General features: G+C 42.6%; 2 protein-coding genes across 2 annotated transcripts in view; one reads left to right on the forward strand and one right to left on the reverse strand.

Annotated features, from left to right (window-relative positions):
• Veph1 (ventricular zone expressed PH domain containing 1) overlaps nt 1–20,007 on the reverse strand; it is a 222,517-nt gene that overhangs the window by 168,333 nt on the left and 34,177 nt on the right. The window contains 1 exon segment of the mRNA XM_037206642.1: nt 19,624–19,798. Coding sequence (XP_037062537.1) covers nt 19,624–19,798 — 175 coding nt within the window.
• Nucleotides 1,303–7,424, forward strand: Ptx3 (pentraxin 3). Its single transcript, XM_028888663.2, has 3 exons — nt 1,303–1,743; nt 2,195–2,596; nt 6,210–7,424. Exons 1-3 carry the CDS (start codon nt 1,614–1,616, stop codon nt 6,821–6,823), a joined length of 1,146 nt encoding a protein of 381 aa, XP_028744496.1. The 5' UTR covers nt 1,303–1,613; the 3' UTR covers nt 6,824–7,424.

Consider the following 20,007-nt stretch of genomic DNA (forward strand, 5'->3'; position numbering starts at 1 on the left):
TTCCACACTGCCCTTTAAACCATATCTTATTGTCTCACATTGCCATTTCTTTCTTTCTCTCTTTCTTTCTCTCTTTCTTTCTCTCTCTCTCTCTTTCTTTCTTTCTTTTTTTAGGCTTTAAAAATGGTTTCAAATATACTCGTTTTTAACTGCTATTTTAAATAAGTGAAGTTCTTGAGCGGGGGCCTTAATGCCTTTTGACTTTCTGTTGATTCTTATTTATGATGTACTGTTCCTTCAGATGTCTAGATATGTTTAACTGTGAATTCAATTTTACTGTGGTGGTTGGTATGCATGTGCATTCCAGATGCATGAGGGCAAGCCCCTACTTTCAAACTCAGGGGTCTTGTGGTACTCAGTCAGGGAAAGCCATGCATAATTCCTCGTGCAGGGGCAGGAGGGGAGTTTACCTATGGAAATCCAAAAGGCAGCCTTCTGAGAGGCCTAACTTGAGAGTCATCTCACCCTCATGGTTCGATGGCTGTGACTGATAACCATTCCCCTCCATCTCCTCTGGGGACTCGGGACTGGTATTAGCTTAGCAGCTGACCCTCTGGGCTTTGTTCCTTCCAGATCTTTGGCCCCTGTCTATTGTTACTTTATTTAGAGTTCATCTGAATATTTTAAGTTTTTTTAATCACTGTTCTTATGACATCAATACCTGTCTAGGTACTTTGCACAGGTGGGATTTTCAGCTCTCTCTCTGTCTCTCTGTCTCTCTCTGTCTCTGTCTCTGTCTCTGTCTCTCTCTCTCTCTCTCTCTCTCTCTCTCTCTCACACACACACACACACACACACACACACACACACACACACCAGGACTCACTAATTTAAATTTAAAGCAGGATCTTTGCCTCTGAGCTGTACAGGGCACTCCCACCCAATGCTAGATTATATTTATCAGAGAATAGCCAAGCTCCTGGAGCCAGCACCTCCCCTCTCCCAGTTCCCCGTTTTATTAGAGGTTTACTTAGTTATACTGTATTTGTTAGTTCCAACTCCAGAGGAGTAAAGACAAGGAAGCCGGGACGGATTTGACTTTTGGAGTCAGAAGTTGTTAACATGTCGCGTTATCTTGAACTCACAGAATTATTTTCTATAGCCTAGACTTGAGAAAGTGTCCAAAAGGAAAGTGAAAAAAGTTTTCTATATAACTTAAGGGGTTGTGGAATAATGAAAGCTCACACAAAGTCCCAAAATGATCATTGCCCCCCCCCCCCACCTCTGTGTTCCCCACCCCCAATAGTGCTACCAACTCAGGTTACAGCAGCTAATCTTCATGGGGACCAGCAAAGTCCTGCTTCCCCCCCTCTTTCCCCCCTGACCCTCCTCTAATTAATCTGCCTGCAGTGTGGACCTTGGTGGTTTAACATTGTGCAACCTCTCCGGCTCCCCTGCCTTCCCACCCAGCCCCCTCCCCCAAATCCAGGGGAACTCCCTCGCGCTGTGCCACCGGCATTACTCATTCATCCCAGTTCAGGCTTTGGAGCCTTTATTAAGGGCTTCGCTCCTGCCTCACTCTATCTCTCCCGGGCTCAAACTCGGTTCACTGGAGAGTCTGGCTTTCTCCCCTACGGCAGCTGCGGAGCAAACTTGGGAGACTCTCTCCAGCAATGCATCTTCCTGCGGTTCTGCTTTGTGCTTTCTGGTCTGCAGCGTTGGCTGAGACCTCGGATGACTATGAGCTCATGTATGTGCATTTGGACAACGAAATAGACAACGGACTTCATCCCACCGAGGACCGTAAGTTCATTTTAAGTTTCTCAGCTCATCCCAACTACATAACCCACTTTTTTTGGGGGGGGTGTGTGTGAGGATGCAAATAACATACATATAATTAGTAGCCAATAAAGCAAGCTAAAATCGTACTTGGTTTTATAAAACTGAGGACTACATGGAAAGCCAGAGATTTTAAATTATTTTTGCAGCGTATATAATGAGTTAGACCGAATAAAACCGCTGCTCTTTAATTGTTTTTAGCTACATAAATGGCAATTCCCCAGAGTTAGCTTAAACTTATCCGGTAAAGAATAGTTACTGTGTCATTTTTGAGAAATTTACACACTCGCTGTTTTCAGAGCGATCCTTAGAAGGAGGAGGGTTGCTGGGGACAAGCTGAAACGTGGGGTCACTGAAGGTACAACCCACTGCCGGGGCCAGCTGGTAACAACATTGTGTGTGTCCCGCGCTCTAGCCACGCCGTGCGACTGCCGCGGAGAGCACTCGGAGTGGGACAAGCTGTTCATCATGCTGGAGAACTCGCAGATGCGGGAGGGCATGCTGCTGCAGGCCACCGACGACGTCCTCCGCGGCGAGCTGCAGCGGCTGCGGGTCGAGCTGGGCCGGCTGGCAGGCGGCATGGCGAGGCCATGTGCTGCCGGGGGCCCCGCGGACGCCAGGCTGGCGCGGGCCCTGGAGCCGCTGCTGCAGGAGAGCCGCGATGCGAGCCGCAGGCTGGCGCGCCTGGAGGACGCGGAGACGCGGCGGTCCGAGGCGACCGTGCCTGGCCTGGGCGCGGTGCTGGAGGAACTGCAGCGGACGCGGGCCGACCTGAGCGTGGTGCAGAGCTGGGCCGCCCGCCGCTGGCTGCCAGCAGGTAAGCACCCGGCGCAGTGCCCACCGAACGCTTTGTCCCTAGAGCCCGCCGCATTTAATCACACCAGGCGCTTTAGTGGGGACCCTCACCCTCGGAGGCCCGGAAATTTTCATATGCACGCTCACAGAGCTCAGACCCACCACGCAAGGCAGACACACTGCCTTTAAAAAGTATTTCCCAGCCCGAGGAAGCAAAAGAAAGTGGGGATTTAACCATCAATCTGGAAGGAGACGTCAGAGGTCCCTGATACCGGATCCGACCAGATATCACAGGAGCTCCATTGGCAGGTGTTTAACTGTGACCCTCCTTGCTGCCCTGAGTCCCTCCGTTAGGGATTTCCACGTCTGCTAATTTTATCCGGTCGCTCTCTTTAGGCGAGCTCTGGTTTCCCACACTATTTCAAGGCCCAGGGCTTACTTCAGCGACTTTCCCAGCCTCTCCGCCGACTCCTCCCCCTCTGCTTCTGAGCTGACTGGAGCCTAATTGGGTCTCCTGCAGAGTCAGCAGAATTCCGCCAGGGTTTCCTCAGCCCAGTCAGTTGCACAGTGAAGGTCAATGGGTGTGGGCTTTAGAGTAAGTTCTGTAAAGTCAGGAACAGGAGTCAGGGGGTGCAGATGACCGCTCCATCTGGACGCCAGGGCCACACAAGAACCAGACTGTACAGACTATGCAACTTGTCAAAGGCCACACTCCATAAAATTCCCAACTGACGAGGGCCCCCAACGGTACACTTTTAAAGTTAAAGAAACAGAACATCAGAGCCCAGGAATACGCTTCTTAAGTCAAATTTCTGAGGACGCAGTGATATATTGATGTAAATTATTCTAGAAAATTAGTGTCCTCCGTCAAAAAATATCCCTTGTGCTTCTCATGAGTCTCGGAAACAATGCCACCCTACCCTGCATTTCCAATGAAACGAAGCTTCTTGAGTGAGGCAGGAGGAAGGACACAACAGAGCATGCTCCATTCCTTTACAGAAGCCATGCTACAATCAGTCCTTCCTAAATCGAGGTCTGTTGTCAGTATGGAGGCTACACGGCCTTAAACCTAAATAGGTCTTCAAAGAAAAAGCATTAAGTTAAATCGAAAGCAAAACCTCAATCTGTTAATTCTTTGACAATTTTAAACGCATGGATGTTTTGTTTTGCAAACTGGGTAAAGTCATGTACATAAGGTACTCCCCCTCCCCCGCCCCAGAAAGAATTACTCTAATTTGTATCCTCACCTATGCTAGGAGAGAGATGTGTACACTTCCCAGTTCTGAACTGCTGGTGCTTAACACACCCAGCAACACTTCACACACAGACTTTGACTTGCCCTCTCTTTCTGTCCTAACTTGGCTCCCAGAAGGTTCCTGTGGTCTGCCTCCTAAGAACCTGGTTTTCATTTTGCTTGGTCTTTGATAATATAATTACAAAGACTTATTAGTTAAAAGCCATTTCATAAGAGAGTTTCTGACATTTCAAAGAGGTCCCAAAAGACTCAATCACTGTTCTGTAAAAGAATCCCACAAAATCTGCCTACATACTACTTTACAGCATGAACTCAAGTAGCTGCCAGAACCTACAGGGACGATGGGTGTCCCAGACATAGTCATGGAGAGCCTTGGAATGCAATCCTCACTTCCTGGCCTTATTTAAACAGGAAGGCAGATAATTAGATTGTAGTGAATGCCCTCTCAAAAGAACAGCATTTTATTTAAACTTACAGAGACCAAGAAATTTCAAACGCACACACACACACACACACACACACACACACACACACACACGGCAATCTTTTGTTTCCACAATCATTATTTGATTTACTTGTTGTAGCTAGAGAAATAATCCCACTTGAAAATGCCTCATTTAAAAAAATTTTTCATGGATGATTAGAATTTTCAAGTGATGCTGTTATTTGGAGGCATTGCTATCATGGCTGCTCGTATGTAATTTTCCTATATTTCAATATTTTCTCTGACTATTACTAAAAGATATGGTCTACATTTGTTTGATACCTTCTGGACAGAGCCTAGCTCAAAGCCACTTGCAGGAATTTACTACACTTTACAGGATATTTGACGTCCACAAGTTCTGTTGACTCACCAGTCAGTCTTTCAGTGCTTGGGGGACTGCCTAGCCATCTCACAGCATCTCCTTGGGTTCTTATGAAGTGAGAATCCAGACTTCTTCAGTGTTTTCAGATACAACATGAAGTAGAGCCCATGTGGTCGAGGCTTTAGCATTTCCCAAGTCTTCACTTCCGCATCTTAGCTGCTGACGCAGCCTGAGATCAGCAGAGGAGGGAGTAGATGTGTCCTCATCCCTACTTCAAAAGTCCCTGTCTTCTGAATGTTCTCAACAGAAACACAGTCTCTAACAAAATCCTTTGGGGGAATCCCTCCTTATAAAGAGTTTTCTATAGCAGTGTAACTAAGTTTTAAAACATATCCTTGGCCTGCCCAGATTTGAGTGCTGTATCCTTGTAACCTACAGACTTGAGGAAGAGAGCCCCCTGCTCCCCCTTTATACATAGACAACCACTAAAGACTGGTGAGATTATAGGCTTCATCAAAAGCTGCATAGTGCTCACCAGCAGTAAATTACTCTGAATCCAGGGCTTCTATTAACAGACAATATAATGTGTTGGCCTCTGCAAAAAATCACCCAAACTAAAACCCGAGTTTAAAATTTTATCAACTATAGAAACATAGGTAAGTTATTTTTGCCTCAGTTTTCTCACCTATAAAGTGGGAATAGGGAGACTTTAAGAGCGGGTAGGAGGATGTGTTAAGATGGTGAGCAGATTGGTTAGAACACCACCTGAGACATAATGGGTACCTGATAAACATTAGTCATCACTGTATACTTGGCTTCCGGTCAAAGGGCAGTTTGCCAGCTGGCCCTGGTGGTGTGCACCAGTAAGTTCGGTCCCTTGGAGGTGGAGACAGAAGAATCAGAAGATCAAAGGTATTGCTAGCTGTATGCCCAACTTGAGGTCAGCTTAGGCTACATAAAGCTTATTTCAAAAAGCCAATAATAATAGTAGTAAAAGGGCAGAGTAATTTTCTATAAACTCTGCAAAGTTACCAATAGCTGAGATCACACGGTACATGAAAATGTATTCCCCGCTGACGTCACTATTCTAAAAGACATGCTGATAATGACTTCCTAGAATTAGCTAGGTCCATTGAGCTTCACAGGTTTATTGTCTTAGGATCATGGCAGAGGTAAGGAGGAAAGGGATGGATTTTAAATCCTTGGAGATAATAGAATCCTCTGGTTAACTCATTGTGATTCAACCTATTAATAAAAAAAAAAAGGTAAAACTGAAAAGTGGACTGAAAGGGAGACGGTTATTCAACACAGTTTTGGGTCTCTGTGGCTTGAGTCGAGCTTTCCTTCTGCTTGCAAACTACTTTATTAGGTTGCTTCAGTGAATAAAGCCAACTCACTCCTCCTCACCTTTATTCTCCTAGCTCTGCAGAGATCAAACTGGAGGCCCCTGAGTCATAGCACACTACCATACACAGTTACCTAGTAGAGTCAATATGCTTATGCTAACATAGCTGACTACCAAAATAACTGAATGCATCTGAAGTTTTTCCTCTTATTCTTTTTTACTACTCCAGGTTGCGAAACAGCAATTTTATTCCCGATGCGGTCTAAGAAGATTTTTGGAAGTGTACATCCTGTGAGACCAATGAAGCTTGAATCTTTCACTACTTGCATCTGGGTTAAAGCCACAGATGTATTAAACAAAACCATCCTGTTTTCTTACGGCACAAAGTGGAACCCCTATGAGATCCAGCTGTACCTCAGCTCCCAGTCCCTAGTGTTTGTGGTGGGTGGAAAGGAGAATAAGCTGGTTGCAGACACCGTGGTTCCCCTGGGAAGGTGGACCCACCTCTGTGGTACCTGGAGTTCAGAGCAGGGGAGCATGTCCTTATGGGTAAATGGGGAGTTGGTGGCTACCACTTTGGAGATGTCCACAAGTCACTCTGTTCCTGAGGGTGGACTCCTACAGATTGGTCAAGAAAAGAATGGTTGCTGTGTAGGTGGGGGATTTGATGAAACCTTAGCATTTTCTGGAAGAATCACAGGCTTCAATATCTGGGATCGTGTTCTCAGCGAGGAGGAGATAAAGGAGAGTGGAGGAGTTGAGTCTTGCCACATCAGGGGAAATGTCGTCGGGTGGGGCGTTACAGAAATTCAGCCACATGGAGGAGCTCAGTATGTTTCTTAAGTGTTGTGAAACTCTACTTGAAGCCAAAGGAGACTCATGCTTTAAATATATGCCAGTTGAGAAAGTCTAAAAACTTCGGTGCATAATAAGACCACTTGAGACTAATGAAGGCGAGGCTTGAGATCGTCTTTATTTATATTGGCAAAATACTGAATAAACAGTTGAGGGGAAGGCAAAGGAGAAGGCTTGGGACATTGTTGCTAAGCCTTCTGCCTGTGGTGCTTTTGGGTTAATGTCTGCCTCTGTCAGATGAACCCTCAGATAACTAAGCAGGACTGGACTCTGAACAGAAGGACAATTGTGCTACTTTTCTTTGGTTAATTTTATTTTGGCCAGAGACATTTTTTATACTGGAAGAATAACAAAACAAGCTCTGTTGCCCATTGTTCATTCTTCATGGTGTACCTTGTGACAAAAGGGATAACGAGAAAAACATATTTATACCACAGAGTGACTTATTAACAAACATAAATGTAGCTTACGTGTTATAATCCAGTGTTCCACTTGGGAGAGATAGTTGTGTAACTTATATTGTGAAATGGGTTTGTATTAATTTTATTTTTGTAAAACTCTACTGTAAATAAAATGTTTTATAAAGCTAGCCTGTGTCCTCTAATTCAAGTTTAAGAGTTGTTTTGAAGCAAATCTACATTTTTCCTCTAGAGTAGGCAAGTTGTTTGCAGAGACTGCTTTGAAAAGGGCAGTGGTTAATATTGTTAGAAGCAAACTCTCCTGCTGCTATAAGCTTTGGTGTCCCACAGACCGTAAGAAATGCTAAGTGCATTTATCTCTTTGGTTTTAGTTTTTTCAGCTACGGAACTGAGGGAGAAATGAGTTGCTGAATCTATGAGCTTGTACAATTTTCTACCCTGTTGTAGTACAAACATACAAACATGTATTATCTGACTTCTCCAGGTAGACATGACACATATAAGCAATGGCTAGATGCATGTATCAGCTCTTGATTTTGTACATCCATAGATCTTTTGGGGTGTATGGCCTCCAGGCCACCTGTTGGATACACATGATAGGACTATCAGAGGAGAGAACCATGAATCTGGAAAAGAAGCAAGGCCTACTCATTTTTGTCCTTGCAACGGAAAGGCCAGTGAACCCTTCACATTTAGGAGTCCTGGTAAGAGCCTCACCAGGTTATCTCCTCCTGAGGATTCTATGCAAGGACTTCTAGAACCTTCTAAAGCTGCTACAGAAATACTATGGAATCACAGTAAGCATGGATCCTAAAGATACAGTTGAAAAACATTCCTGCTCATGAGGTGTGGCAAGAAGGGACAGGCACAAATCTGTAGCTATCTAGCTGATCTTCCTTAAACATTTGCCTTGATCTTCTCAGGAAAATAAAGAAACATGGACCCAGTTCTTTCAGAAATAAAGTTCCATGAATCTAATATGTTCAGAGGATGCTCATGGAATCATGCTTCATTCCAGTCTTGAAATCTGTAAAGTTGGGCCTATGAGCCTGTAATAAAATTACTTTAGTTATGAGCTGATATATAAGCCAGTCTTCTACCCTTGAGAATTATACAACAATATTTCTGATACATTGGCCCCATGCTGTTTCTATCTAGCTATTGTCTATATGAGTGAATTCTCATCTCATGTGCCTGCACAAATTAAATCTGTTTAAACACCTCAGAAGATATGGGCCAAGATAAGTACCAACTCATATGCTGGCAATATTAACTGTATGTTATTAGTCAATATTGATCATTCTAGTATGCATTTATATATGACTAGCACAGTGACATTTTGTGTACATTCTCAAAGCACAGTTGATGTTTTCCTTGTCTATTATAGTAAAAATTGGCCTTTAAGTATTAATTATCTTATATCTAGAACATTTGATTAGTAAGGATGTATCATGGGATGTCAATGCTGACCAAATTAGCTGTGATCAAGGGCAGTGAAGGAACAAACGGAAGAGAATAAAGACATTGGGTTATAAATGTTGACATTTCATCTGCCACACCAGCAGGTCTGGATAGATAGGATTCCAAGAACTTTTGATTGTTCCCTTATCTCAATTTTACCTCTTTTCTGAAATAACAGAATTCACATGTTAGCATTATGCATAGCAATTAAGACATCAATGTTTCTCAGTATTGCTTTCCCATGTTCTGGTCAGTGATGAACTATTGCATGTGATCTATGTGTCTATCTTTTAAAATCCATTATTAGTTATCACAATCTAATCCAGATCCAGTAATTAGAAAAACAAAAAAAACCTTAAAAAGACAATGCACTTTATTTTCTTCAAAGTGCTCAGTGTGCAGATGATTTTTTTTTTTTTTTTTTTTACAAATTCTCAGGAAGCTAACTAAAAAACTAATCACACTTAAGGAGTTTTAGAATGCCAGGGTATCACCAAGAAGAAAAAATAAGCAACTTGTGGAACTGAGACAAAATATCCCTGAAGAAATACCCACTCGCTGGCTTGGTTTAGCACCGTGGCACATGGTTTTATTCACCATGCTGTTATTGAGAATGCTGTCAAGTGACGGCATAGCATAATAATTGTACAAGATGACGGGTCATTAGGATGAAAACGTATGTGTCACTAATATATAATACCTTCTATACAGTTAGTATTATTACTGATATAAAGTAGGGTGACTACGTTTCCTGGGCCTGTTCTAGCTTTATCAAAGTTGCCATGTCCCGGGGGCAAACTGCGACAGTTGGTCACCCTAGTGTGTATTTATGTATGATTAGTAGGGCGACATTTTGTGTACATGAACGAAGCACAGTTCATGTTTTCCTTGCCTATGACGATAACAACTGACCTCTAAGCATTAATTACTTTATATTTAGAACATTTGATTTTTAAGTATGTATCATAGGATGTCAGAGCTTGGGTTTAGAATTTGGTGCTTAAATGACTTCACATTAATGGGAACTAGACTGACAAATAATAAGATATTATAATTGATTTTTATTTCATTTCTTCTCTATTCATATATTAGGAAGCTCTTTATTTGAAAAAATACCAGGACCAAGTATCTCCAGAATTGTCTTTTAGCTAGTTAAGAAGCAACATTCCTAAGGGTAAAAGCCTTAGTTAAAGCAACTGTGCATATTGATTTACATTATGATTTACATTCATATTATGTATGAATATGAAGGTATCAGATTATTGATCCTTGCAACTTGGTCAACCTGAAGTGCAGAAGAAAGTTTGCAAGGTCTTCAGGTCAGAAACCCAGTGTTTAAATCCTGGCACCACCAAGTACCAGCTTCCTAATTAGCAGACACACTCAACTAATCTTCACACATCTTAAATTACATAACAAAACAAAATCCCTAAGCAGCTATCATACTTAAAAGTGTTTTCTGGCTCATCAAATCACTTTTGAAATAAGATCTGCCCTCAAATATTTCCCCATGGTAGTCCCATGTGCAAAAACATAACTAAGCAATAGAACTAAACTATAACAAAGAGATGAGCCTCCGGACTTTCCCCGCACTGTGGTTGGCGTTTTAAGATCAGAACAGACATCCAGGCTCCTTCATTACCTCACAGCGACACCTGCTGGTGAAGCAGTGAAGGTGCAAACTGCCTGGCACCAGCTCTGAGACAGCCACCCACAAGTCTTCTCTCCGGGGTGTGTCTCTGCTTCTCAAACCATGATGGGATCGACTTTTTACCACGTTATATTTAATCTTTTCCTGCTCCTGTCAGCGTTCGGGTTGGATATTTGGAATAGGACTTCAATTTAAAGGATGAAATTTTACTCTTTCCACAGTGAAAACCAGCCTGCTTGTGATCATGTAAAATTCGTAATATCTTATTCAGATAAAGGAAATCTACAAATATTAACAATAAAGAAACACCGAATACCCTCCCTTGAATTAAAAACTAAGACAAGAATAATTGTACAAGATGACTTGGGCCACTAGGGTGAAAATGTGTGTGCAACAAACATATACATACATATATATATGTATATGTACATATATATATGTATGTATTACACGGTTAATGTTACTACTTGTGAGAAGTGGGGCTAGCAATTTTCCCCGAACAGTGTGTGAGATAATAAACTTAGAACTGTTTCTTTAGCAATAATTATGTCAAGGTTTTTGTATGTGTGAGTGGTGTGTGTGTGTGTGTGTGTGTGTGTGTGTGCAGGTGTATAGAAGATAGAAGAAGGCATTGGGTATTCTCTTTTTATCATTCTCTGCCTTTCTCCCTTGATAAGGGTTGTCTCTCTGTGATCCTGAAGCTTACATTTAATAATGTATCCTGCTAGGCCGGCAGCCATCAAGCCTCAGAGATTCTCTCCCACCCCTGCTTCACACACTGCTGAGGTCACAGGAGTGTAAAGACCATGGTTGGCTTGTTATATGGGTGCTGGGATCCTATACAGCAATCTTCTCCCTCCCTCCCTCCCTCTCTCTCCTCCCTCCCTCCCCCCCCCCCCCCCCCCCCCCCCCCCTCCCTCCTCTCTCTCTCTCTCTCTCTCTCTCTCTCTCTCTCTCTCTCTCTCTCTCTCTCTTCTCTCCAAGACAGGGTTTCTTTGTGTAGCCTTGGCTGTCCTGAAACTCACTGTGTAGCCCAGGCTGGCCTCAAACTCACAGAGATCTGGCTGCCTCTGCTTCCCAAGTGTTGGGATTAAAGACGTGCGTGCGCCGCCGCCGCCACCACCACCCAGCTACAGCAAGCACTCTTTTTTTTTTTTTTTTTTTAAGGTTTACTTGTTTATTTAAAGTTTATTTTATTTTATTTTACATACCATACACTGTTCTCTCTCCCTCCTCTTCTCCCACTCTCCCCCCACCTCCTCCCATGCCACCCCCACCCACTCCTCATAGGGGGTAAGGCGTCCCTTGGGTAGTCAACATAGGCTGGTCTATCAAGTTGGGGCAGGCCCAAGCCCCTCCCCCCTGCATCAAGGCTGAGTAAGGCATGGCACCATAGGGAATGGGTTCTAAAAAAGCCAGTTCATGTACTCGGGATGAGTCCTGGTTCCATTGCCAGGGGACCCACAAACAGATCAAGCCACACATCTGTCACCCTCGTTCAAGGGGCCTAGTGCGGTCGTATGCAGGCTCCCTGGCTGTCAGTCCAGAGTCTGTGGGCTCCCACTAGCTTGGGTCAACTGTCTCTGGTTTTTCCCATCATGATCTTGCCCCCTCTCAGCGAGCACTCTTACCCACTGAGCCATCTCTCTGGCTCCTGTCATGCACTTTTAATGGCTGGGCATCTCTCTAGGGATTATGAACCTCCGCGAATGGATATGGCTCTGCCTCCAGCATTTTAATATGAGCCTGGTCTATTACAGATACTCAATTAGAGATGATGGGAGTCACACTGGTGACAGGAAGAAGAATCACAGCGACCAGTGTGCTGAGTGCTGCGTGGAGTATAGGCATTTTATCTGGTCAAGCTTCACTGGCAATGTGTTGCACATAAAACCAGTGCCATATCATGTGGGGAGTCAACTTTCTCTCTCTGTTTTTCTGAGACAGCTCACCATTTAGTGGTTTGGATTTTTGTCTCACATAGAGAAAGAAATGAGGTAAATTTATCATAATTAACTGGACAGTCTTTTCCAGGCCGTTGCCAGCAAGTCAGAAAGGAATCTGGACTCTTGCTGAGACAACATTTTACTTTCTCAAAGATTTTCTACTTAAGTTTCAAATCATTTGAGGTCATCTTGTGACTTGTGCAAGAGGACTGTATGAAAGGTCTGTGGATGGATATTTCCGTCCTTACCTCTGGTTCAGAGAGGGAGAGGAAAGGACAGCATCACACGCAGACTTAATTGCAGGGACAGTCACTGCGTCACAGTTACAAGTCAACATTTGCACAGGGTTCCCCAGGGACCCACAAATAACCACATGAAGTTGAAGACACTCTTGTAGGCCTTCTGTAATACATTGTCAGCTGCATGGGTGAAAGATATGGTAACTCACACCGTATTGAGCAATGGATGTGCTTCTGCTTTCTGATACTGGACAGGCAGCATGGTCTGCCTTCACATGGCAGAGAAAAAGTCTGGAGAATTATTTGGGACTAGATTCTGACGTTGCATAATATAAAATTGCACATGGTGTAACTGAGGCAGAAAATAAATTCATCATCCTATGACATACTTGCCTTGGATTTTAATCCAAGGGCCTTGTATTAATTATTTTTTCTTTAATGTAATTTAGTCTAGGTTCATTTTTGTAGATATTCTTTGTTAGAATAAGAGCATTACTGATTAGACACTATCGAGAGAGACACAGAGAGAGAGAGACACAGAGAGAGAGAGACACACAGAGAGAGATAAAGAGAGAGAGATAAAGAGAGAGAGACAGAGAGAGAGACTTTTACTAAAGGAAAGAACTAGAGTTTCATATTTTACATTTAGGTCTTTATTCTGTCTGAAATTAATTTACGTATGTTTTGATATGGACAATTATTTCGGCAACATGCACTAAATAGTCTACCCTTCTCCACTGCAAAGACTTCCCACCAGGTCCCCGATTCCCACGATGCCCCTCTACTCAACTGCAGGACCATTTTTTTTTTTTCTCTTTTTGCAGCACTGATATGCTGCAGTAATTACTATGACTTCATAGTCATGTTCTCCTTCTGAAGAACTGCTGGAGCTTCCTGACACACTTTATCTGACTTGTACATTTTAAAATCAGATGTCATCTTTCATCAAACTTTCCACTGGTATTTTATTAAAGTTTCACTAAATTTATTGAAGATTATGTCTTTGCTACACCAATGTCTCCCATCCATGAAGATGGTATAGTGCCCCACATGTCCATGCTTTATTTGACTACTTTCAAAGTGATTTGTAATTTTATTCTCAAAATGTATACATATAATTTCCTAGATGTTGTGTACGAATCATGTTAAATACAATATTTTTCATTCACTTCTGACTATAATGAATATTATAATTTATTTGGGGTCTAGGCTGTGCTTTCCAGTGCCATGGTAAACAGAAATGACATAGAAGTGTCTTTGTCTCTTTCCTGGGCTTAGAGGCAGGCTTGTACTCATTCACCATCAAATACATAAATGTCCTCCTAATCAAGTTAAGGGACTTCTCAAAGTCTTCTAGTTTGATTGCTTTTAATCTTATAAGACATTTATGCTGACAGCATGATACTCTCCCTGCTCAGTTTTTACTATGGGGTAATTCAAATAGGAAACTATTTTGTATTCCTGGAATAAATCCAACCAGGTCATTATGCACTTCATAAAATGGATGGCAACAGTTCCTCCCTCATAAAACACAAGGAGGAACAATGAGAGTCAACAGGTAAGTACTCGAGATCAAGTCTGCACTCAATAAATGTTATATAGTTTCCCTTACACATTGCTAGAGTCGGGATGTCTACATCTATGTCCATGACTAAGATGAATGTGTGTTTTCCTTCTGATAATTCCTTTGTCTGGTGTTGGTTTGTGGATATATCAGACTTGTAGAATTAGATGGAACATATACTTGTTTTTCAATTTTCTGGAAAATTCAGATAAGATTTTAATGATTTATTCATTGCATTATTTGTTAAAATTTTCCAACAAAGCTAAATGGGGCAGGGTTTTTCTGATGGCTGACTTAAAGACACTAGTATAACTAACTTGTCAGCATTCAAGTTTGCAATCACTCTGTACGTTTGTGTGTGTGTTTATTTTTTTATTAATAAATTTTTTATTCATTTTACATACCACAACAGATCCCCCTCTCATCCCTCCTCCTGCTCCCCCTCAGCCTTCCCCCCTGCAACCCACCCATCCCCTTCTCCAAAAAGGTAAGGCCTCCCACGGGAGGCAGCAAGGCCTGGTACACTCTGTACTTTTAATTCTTCCAAAAAGAGAATCTTTTATAATTTTTCCTCTCATTTCAAGAAGCCATAGGATACAAAATAGGTAACTGCAATCTAAACAACCTGAACAAAATAAATTTTGTACTTAGATTTAATTAAGTTGTACATACCTACTCAGTAATAAGAAAAAATTGTAAAACTTGGCTTAGAATTATTCAAACATTTTCCTTTAGGGGTAAATATACAATCCCATTTCATATAGTTCCTCTTAGTTGAATTATAAACATATATGAGGAATTTGATTTGTAATATATGGTACAATTTTGAAAGCTATAATCAGTGGACTATGATGAGCCAAGTCTAAAGGTAAACAGTACTGGCACACCAAGGCCCTGGACCTCACAGGGTCAACCTTTGAATTGGTGTTTTGAAGAAAGAGTGGCACTGACTAAGGAATTTATAGTTGACAAAGACCTTGGAAGAAATGCAAACACATTGAAATTCAAGAAGCATATTTTATAAGCCTTGCCCTGGAAAAGCATTGAGCTGAATCCCATGGGTGGTGGGGGAGAAACAGTAAATAGTTTAAAATGTAAGTACTATGTGAAGCTTAAAAGATTGATTTAAAACCAAGAACACAGAAGAAATTGCTGAATATACTAAAATAACTAGCGTGTGTGCGTGCGTGTGTGTGCGTGTGTGTGTGTGTGTGTGTGTGTGTGTGTGTGTGTGTGTGTTTAACAAAGAAAACCTTTGAATATGTAGTGGAGGGGATCAGTAGAAATAAAGATGTGACTATGTGGCTGGCCGACTAAAAGAAACAACTTCATTTTAAGGTTGCATTAAGCTTCTAAACAGAGAGACACCCATTTAGTCCTTATGGAGACAGCTTAGACCATTATGATTATGATCAGCCATGAGCTATACACTGCCCAGTGCTGACAAGAAAACCAGAGAGAATTCAAGAGGGCAGGCCACATGGAAGGGACCAGAGGGCATCTTGCAAAGTGACTCAGAATGAAGTCATTTTTGGCTGAGTCAGTGAACTAGCAGGGAACCTGCTTGTTATGACTGGAGAAGAAAACAATGGTACAGACATGAGGAGCCATGAGAAGTGATGCTCCGTCTTTGAAAGCTTATCACACCAAGAGACCCAAGAGGAAGGCTTTAGCCAAAAATGAAAGGCCACAGGGAAAGAATATCTAATTCATCGTAAGAACCAAACACTCCAGAAAGATGTAGGTTTACACAAGAAACAGTGGGTCTCCTGGCACTAAAATATTCAAATATAGGCAGGCTGTCATAATTGTTACCATCACCATCTTAGCTAATATCCATCGAGAGCAAACTAAGCTGTGGTGTTATGCCATTGTCCGAACATCTCGATTTACACAAGAAGAAACCAGTGCTCAGAAAAATACAAGCACAACCAATATTCAGTGGAGCTGGGATTCAACAGCAGAGGTAGCTTTGAGGTGAAATGGCCAGGGTTTAATTCTAGTCAGCTGCCTGTGTATAAAATGACATGGTGGGCATTTGGGGCTTCCACACAGCCCCTGTTCATCCACACAGCATCCTGCCCCATTTTCTGGGATCCACTCCTTCCTAACTCCTCACTCATGTGGGTTTACTGCAGTCCATTGCCAGCTCCTTTTCTGAGGTCACCCATGATCTCAGCAGACAACTGATAGACAGTATCTACCTGCAGTGATGATGTGTCAGTTCAGAAACAGTCAGGTTGCCAGAGTTGGATCGAACACAGAAAATCAGATTGGATATGGACTCTATGCAGTCGGTATTCACAGTGATGTGAGCTGGACACGCTGTGGGACGTAAAAGCAAAGCAATACAGCAGAAGATGCTTAGCCACAGCTTTCAGGGCCACCACTGAGGCCCACGCTGAGTCAAGGGGAAAGTCTGATCCACCCATGGACTTTCATGTGCCAACAAAGAGTGGCTTCTCTTCTTCACCCTCCTCTTCTTTCCTTCCCTCTTTCTCTTTCATTCCCTTCTTCCTCTTCCTCCTTTTCCTTTCTCTCCTCTTCTTCCTCCTTCTCCTCTTTTCATCCTCCTCTTCCTCCATCTCTTTTTCCTCCCTCTTTGTTTCTCCTCCCCTCTTCTCCTTTCCTTTCTCCTCCTCTATTTCCTTCTTCTTCTTCTTCTTCTTCTTCTTCTTCTTCTTCTTCTTCTTCTTCTTCTTCTTCTTCTTCTTCTTCTTCTTCTTCTTCTTCTTTCTCCTCCTCCTTTTCTTTATCCTCTCCATCAAGTCATTTATACCAAGGTTTATTTGTTACTTAAAGTGTTACTGCCCAGGAAAATGGGATAATAGGATTTCTGTTTTGCAGTTCTCACAATAATGCTGATCTAGTTTGTTCAAATGAATTAACACAACGTTTGACATGAAAATTGCCTGACTTTATTATTATAAAGTCTTTGTACGGATGTAAGTATCGTCATTGAACAGATGACCGCTAACCTTTTTGTAAGAGTAGACGTCCAGGAGAATGAAGATTAGGATACTAGAGATCAAAGAAGACAGTCACAGATCAAAGACAAGAGCCTAAAGATTAGGATACTTCAGTTCAAAGAAGACAGGCACTGATCAAAGACAAGAGTCGAACGGTGGCTACACAGAATGAAGAAAGACCCCCAAGGAGCTTACTAAAGCTGCTCACAGGGAGCATCAAATGGAGACTTGCAGAGCAAAGAACTCACTACTCAAAATCCCTTTTGCTTTGCAACTCACATGAGTGGTGGATGGAGCTTTATAGTCCTGTCAGCCCTCAAAATCAAAACCCTGGAATACGCAGCCTCAGCCATTCATAGGTCAAGTTACTATTGATTCTCCGGCAATTTTCAGAGTGCCAGATCACATAAACCAAATTATTTGTTTATTTCAAATGCTTACAGTGCACTTATAGTTGATTTTGTGTTTCAAAGATCTCTTTGTCATTGAAATAACATTTAAAAAGCCTCAAAAGTATGAGCTAAGCTCCTGGCAGCCTGAAAGAGAGAGAATTCATTTTTATATAAATCTATTACTCGAAAGTTACTTCCCATAGTTTTAAAATGCCTGGTGTGTTTGTAGTTTTTATAATTTTTTTTCAAAAAAATGTTTTCAAGGTGGTAAAAATAAAAGCATAATTGCTTTTCTGGACTTGCATCAAGTTCAATTACATGTGAAGTAAAACTAGCAATTTGATCCTGAAGCCAAAGAAACTTAGGAACAAAACCACTGACTAATATCACTAATGGCAAATCTTTACAGAGAAGCACGGGCTGAGTGACACACTTCACTGTCCCTGGTGGTCAGACAGATCTGGGCATCTGGCAGACAGTGGGCTAGCCTGGTCAGGAGTCTGTGGTGACACAGAGGAGCCTCCTTACTTGAGCTTGAGGTGAGGACAAAACCTTCCCCCTTGGCAGGCAGTAGGCATTCCAAGAATGCTAGAAGGGGTGGGGTGAAGTGGGGTGTGTGAGAAGATAGGGTAGGATAGGGGCTATGCACAGATGGACAGTTAATTTCAGATTTCAGGAAAGGAAAGGGAGTACTTTGGTTCGCGGCCCCCCCCCGCCCCCCAGCAATGGGGATTGAACCTCTTGCCTTGTTCATCTGGGTGAGAGGTCTACCACTGAGCCACACATCTGGAAAGAGTATACTCCCTATCTTATTGCAAACACAGTAAAAGCAGCCCAGTACCCGAAATGAGCAACTGTCTAGCAAGGTGTAACCAAGGTGTAACACCAGGTAGAATGATTGCTATTCTGCCGCCAGAGGCTGCCACGTGGAACTCCAGGTCCGAGGAGTCATGGCTCCTGAAGCTTCAGGCGAGGAATCACATGAGGGCAGAGGCCAGCATTCTGGCAGGACAGCATGGAGCCTCCATATGGCCCCTGTTGGGAACAGTCATGAGGAGAATGCTACCACAATGTATTAAACTAAGAAGCCTGGTCAAAAGGACCTAGATTGTGGGCTGGCCTGGGTACACTGGGCACAGAGCACATTCAGGATGTTCTTGGAGACGCCAAGAAACTCTCGGACTAGGAGCTCAGGAGCACTTTCCAAGAAGTTGAGCCTGTGGGGTCTGAATAAATCTATGGGCAGCAATGCCTGTGGACCTCATGCATTTTTATCAGTGAGGACTGGGAATATCTGGATGCATACCAAGTCATTTGATATATTGTTCTCTGACCTGAAATACCTTAAAAATAGAAAAAGAAAGAAAGAAAGAAAACAAGGTTTCAGATAGATAAGACCCCCCCATAACAAAGGACATATTATGCATGTATTAGTTTGAACTCTTTGATTCAAATAATGTAATAACAAAGATGTCCTTAAATTTATTTTGGTAGTACTTAATGCACTTGTAAATAGTTTCAAGTCATATTTGATTTAGAAAAGTCATCATATGTCTTCCTGTGTATTTTATCTTTTGTTTTGATTTTTTTTTTTTTTTTTTTAGACAAGATTTCACTATGTAGCTTCAGCTGTCCTGGAACTCACTATGTAGAGGAGGTGGTCCTTGAACTCACAGAGATGCCCCTGCCTCTGCCTCTCAGGTTCTAGGATTAAAGGCATGTGCCACCAAGCCTGGCTCTGTGTATTTTATGCAATCAAGGATACATCTTAATTTCAGAAATGAAAGGAAAGAGTGCTTTTTCATCAACCACTGAGAGACCTGTTGCAGAATGAGCTCTCCACAGCCAGGAATTGGACACCTTGACAGGAACCACAGGCTACACAGCTTTCTGGACTGAGAATCATAGGACTGTCAGGAAGCTCATACTTTCTTATTGACTCTAAGTACTTCATTTTCCAGGTAAAGAAACATACTGAGCTCGCCCAGGAGACATGGCATGATCGCAAGTCAACTATCAGCAGAGGCCAAAAAAAAAAAACAAACTAACTCACCCCTTTTTTTGTGTACTAGGCCTCACTCACAGGGGCCATGAGCAATTCACTGAGTTTCTTTTAAACACACCCCAGCTCAGTTCTTGCACTGTACCTTGGAGTATGCTCTTTATTATCCCTTCGATGTGATCAGCCAGGAGATCGGCCTTGGTGATGGCAGCCAGGGATAGGTAGTTGGACATGTTCCTACACAGCTCCTTGTTACCTCTGTGGAGGAATTTCACTGCGATGGGGACGGCTAAGACCATCACAGGGGTCCGGTTGTAATTCTGAGGAAATATGAGAAGGCAACAAACATTCGTTATTCATTCATCTCAAAACTATTTGCTGGGCTCCTCGACTGCAGCTGTGGAAACACAGGCCCTGCCCTGTTTACACAGCCTGCGGCCCCCTTGGTCTCATAGGAAGATTAGGGGCAGTTGATAGCATTCGCCGGAGGTACGACCTGTGAGGTGCAGGTTGCTAAGGAGCACCCATT

The sequence above is a fragment of the Peromyscus leucopus genome, chromosome 6 (genome assembly GCF_004664715.2).
Source record: "Peromyscus leucopus breed LL Stock chromosome 6, UCI_PerLeu_2.1, whole genome shotgun sequence".
NCBI classification, from domain to species: domain Eukaryota; kingdom Metazoa; phylum Chordata; class Mammalia; order Rodentia; family Cricetidae; genus Peromyscus; species Peromyscus leucopus.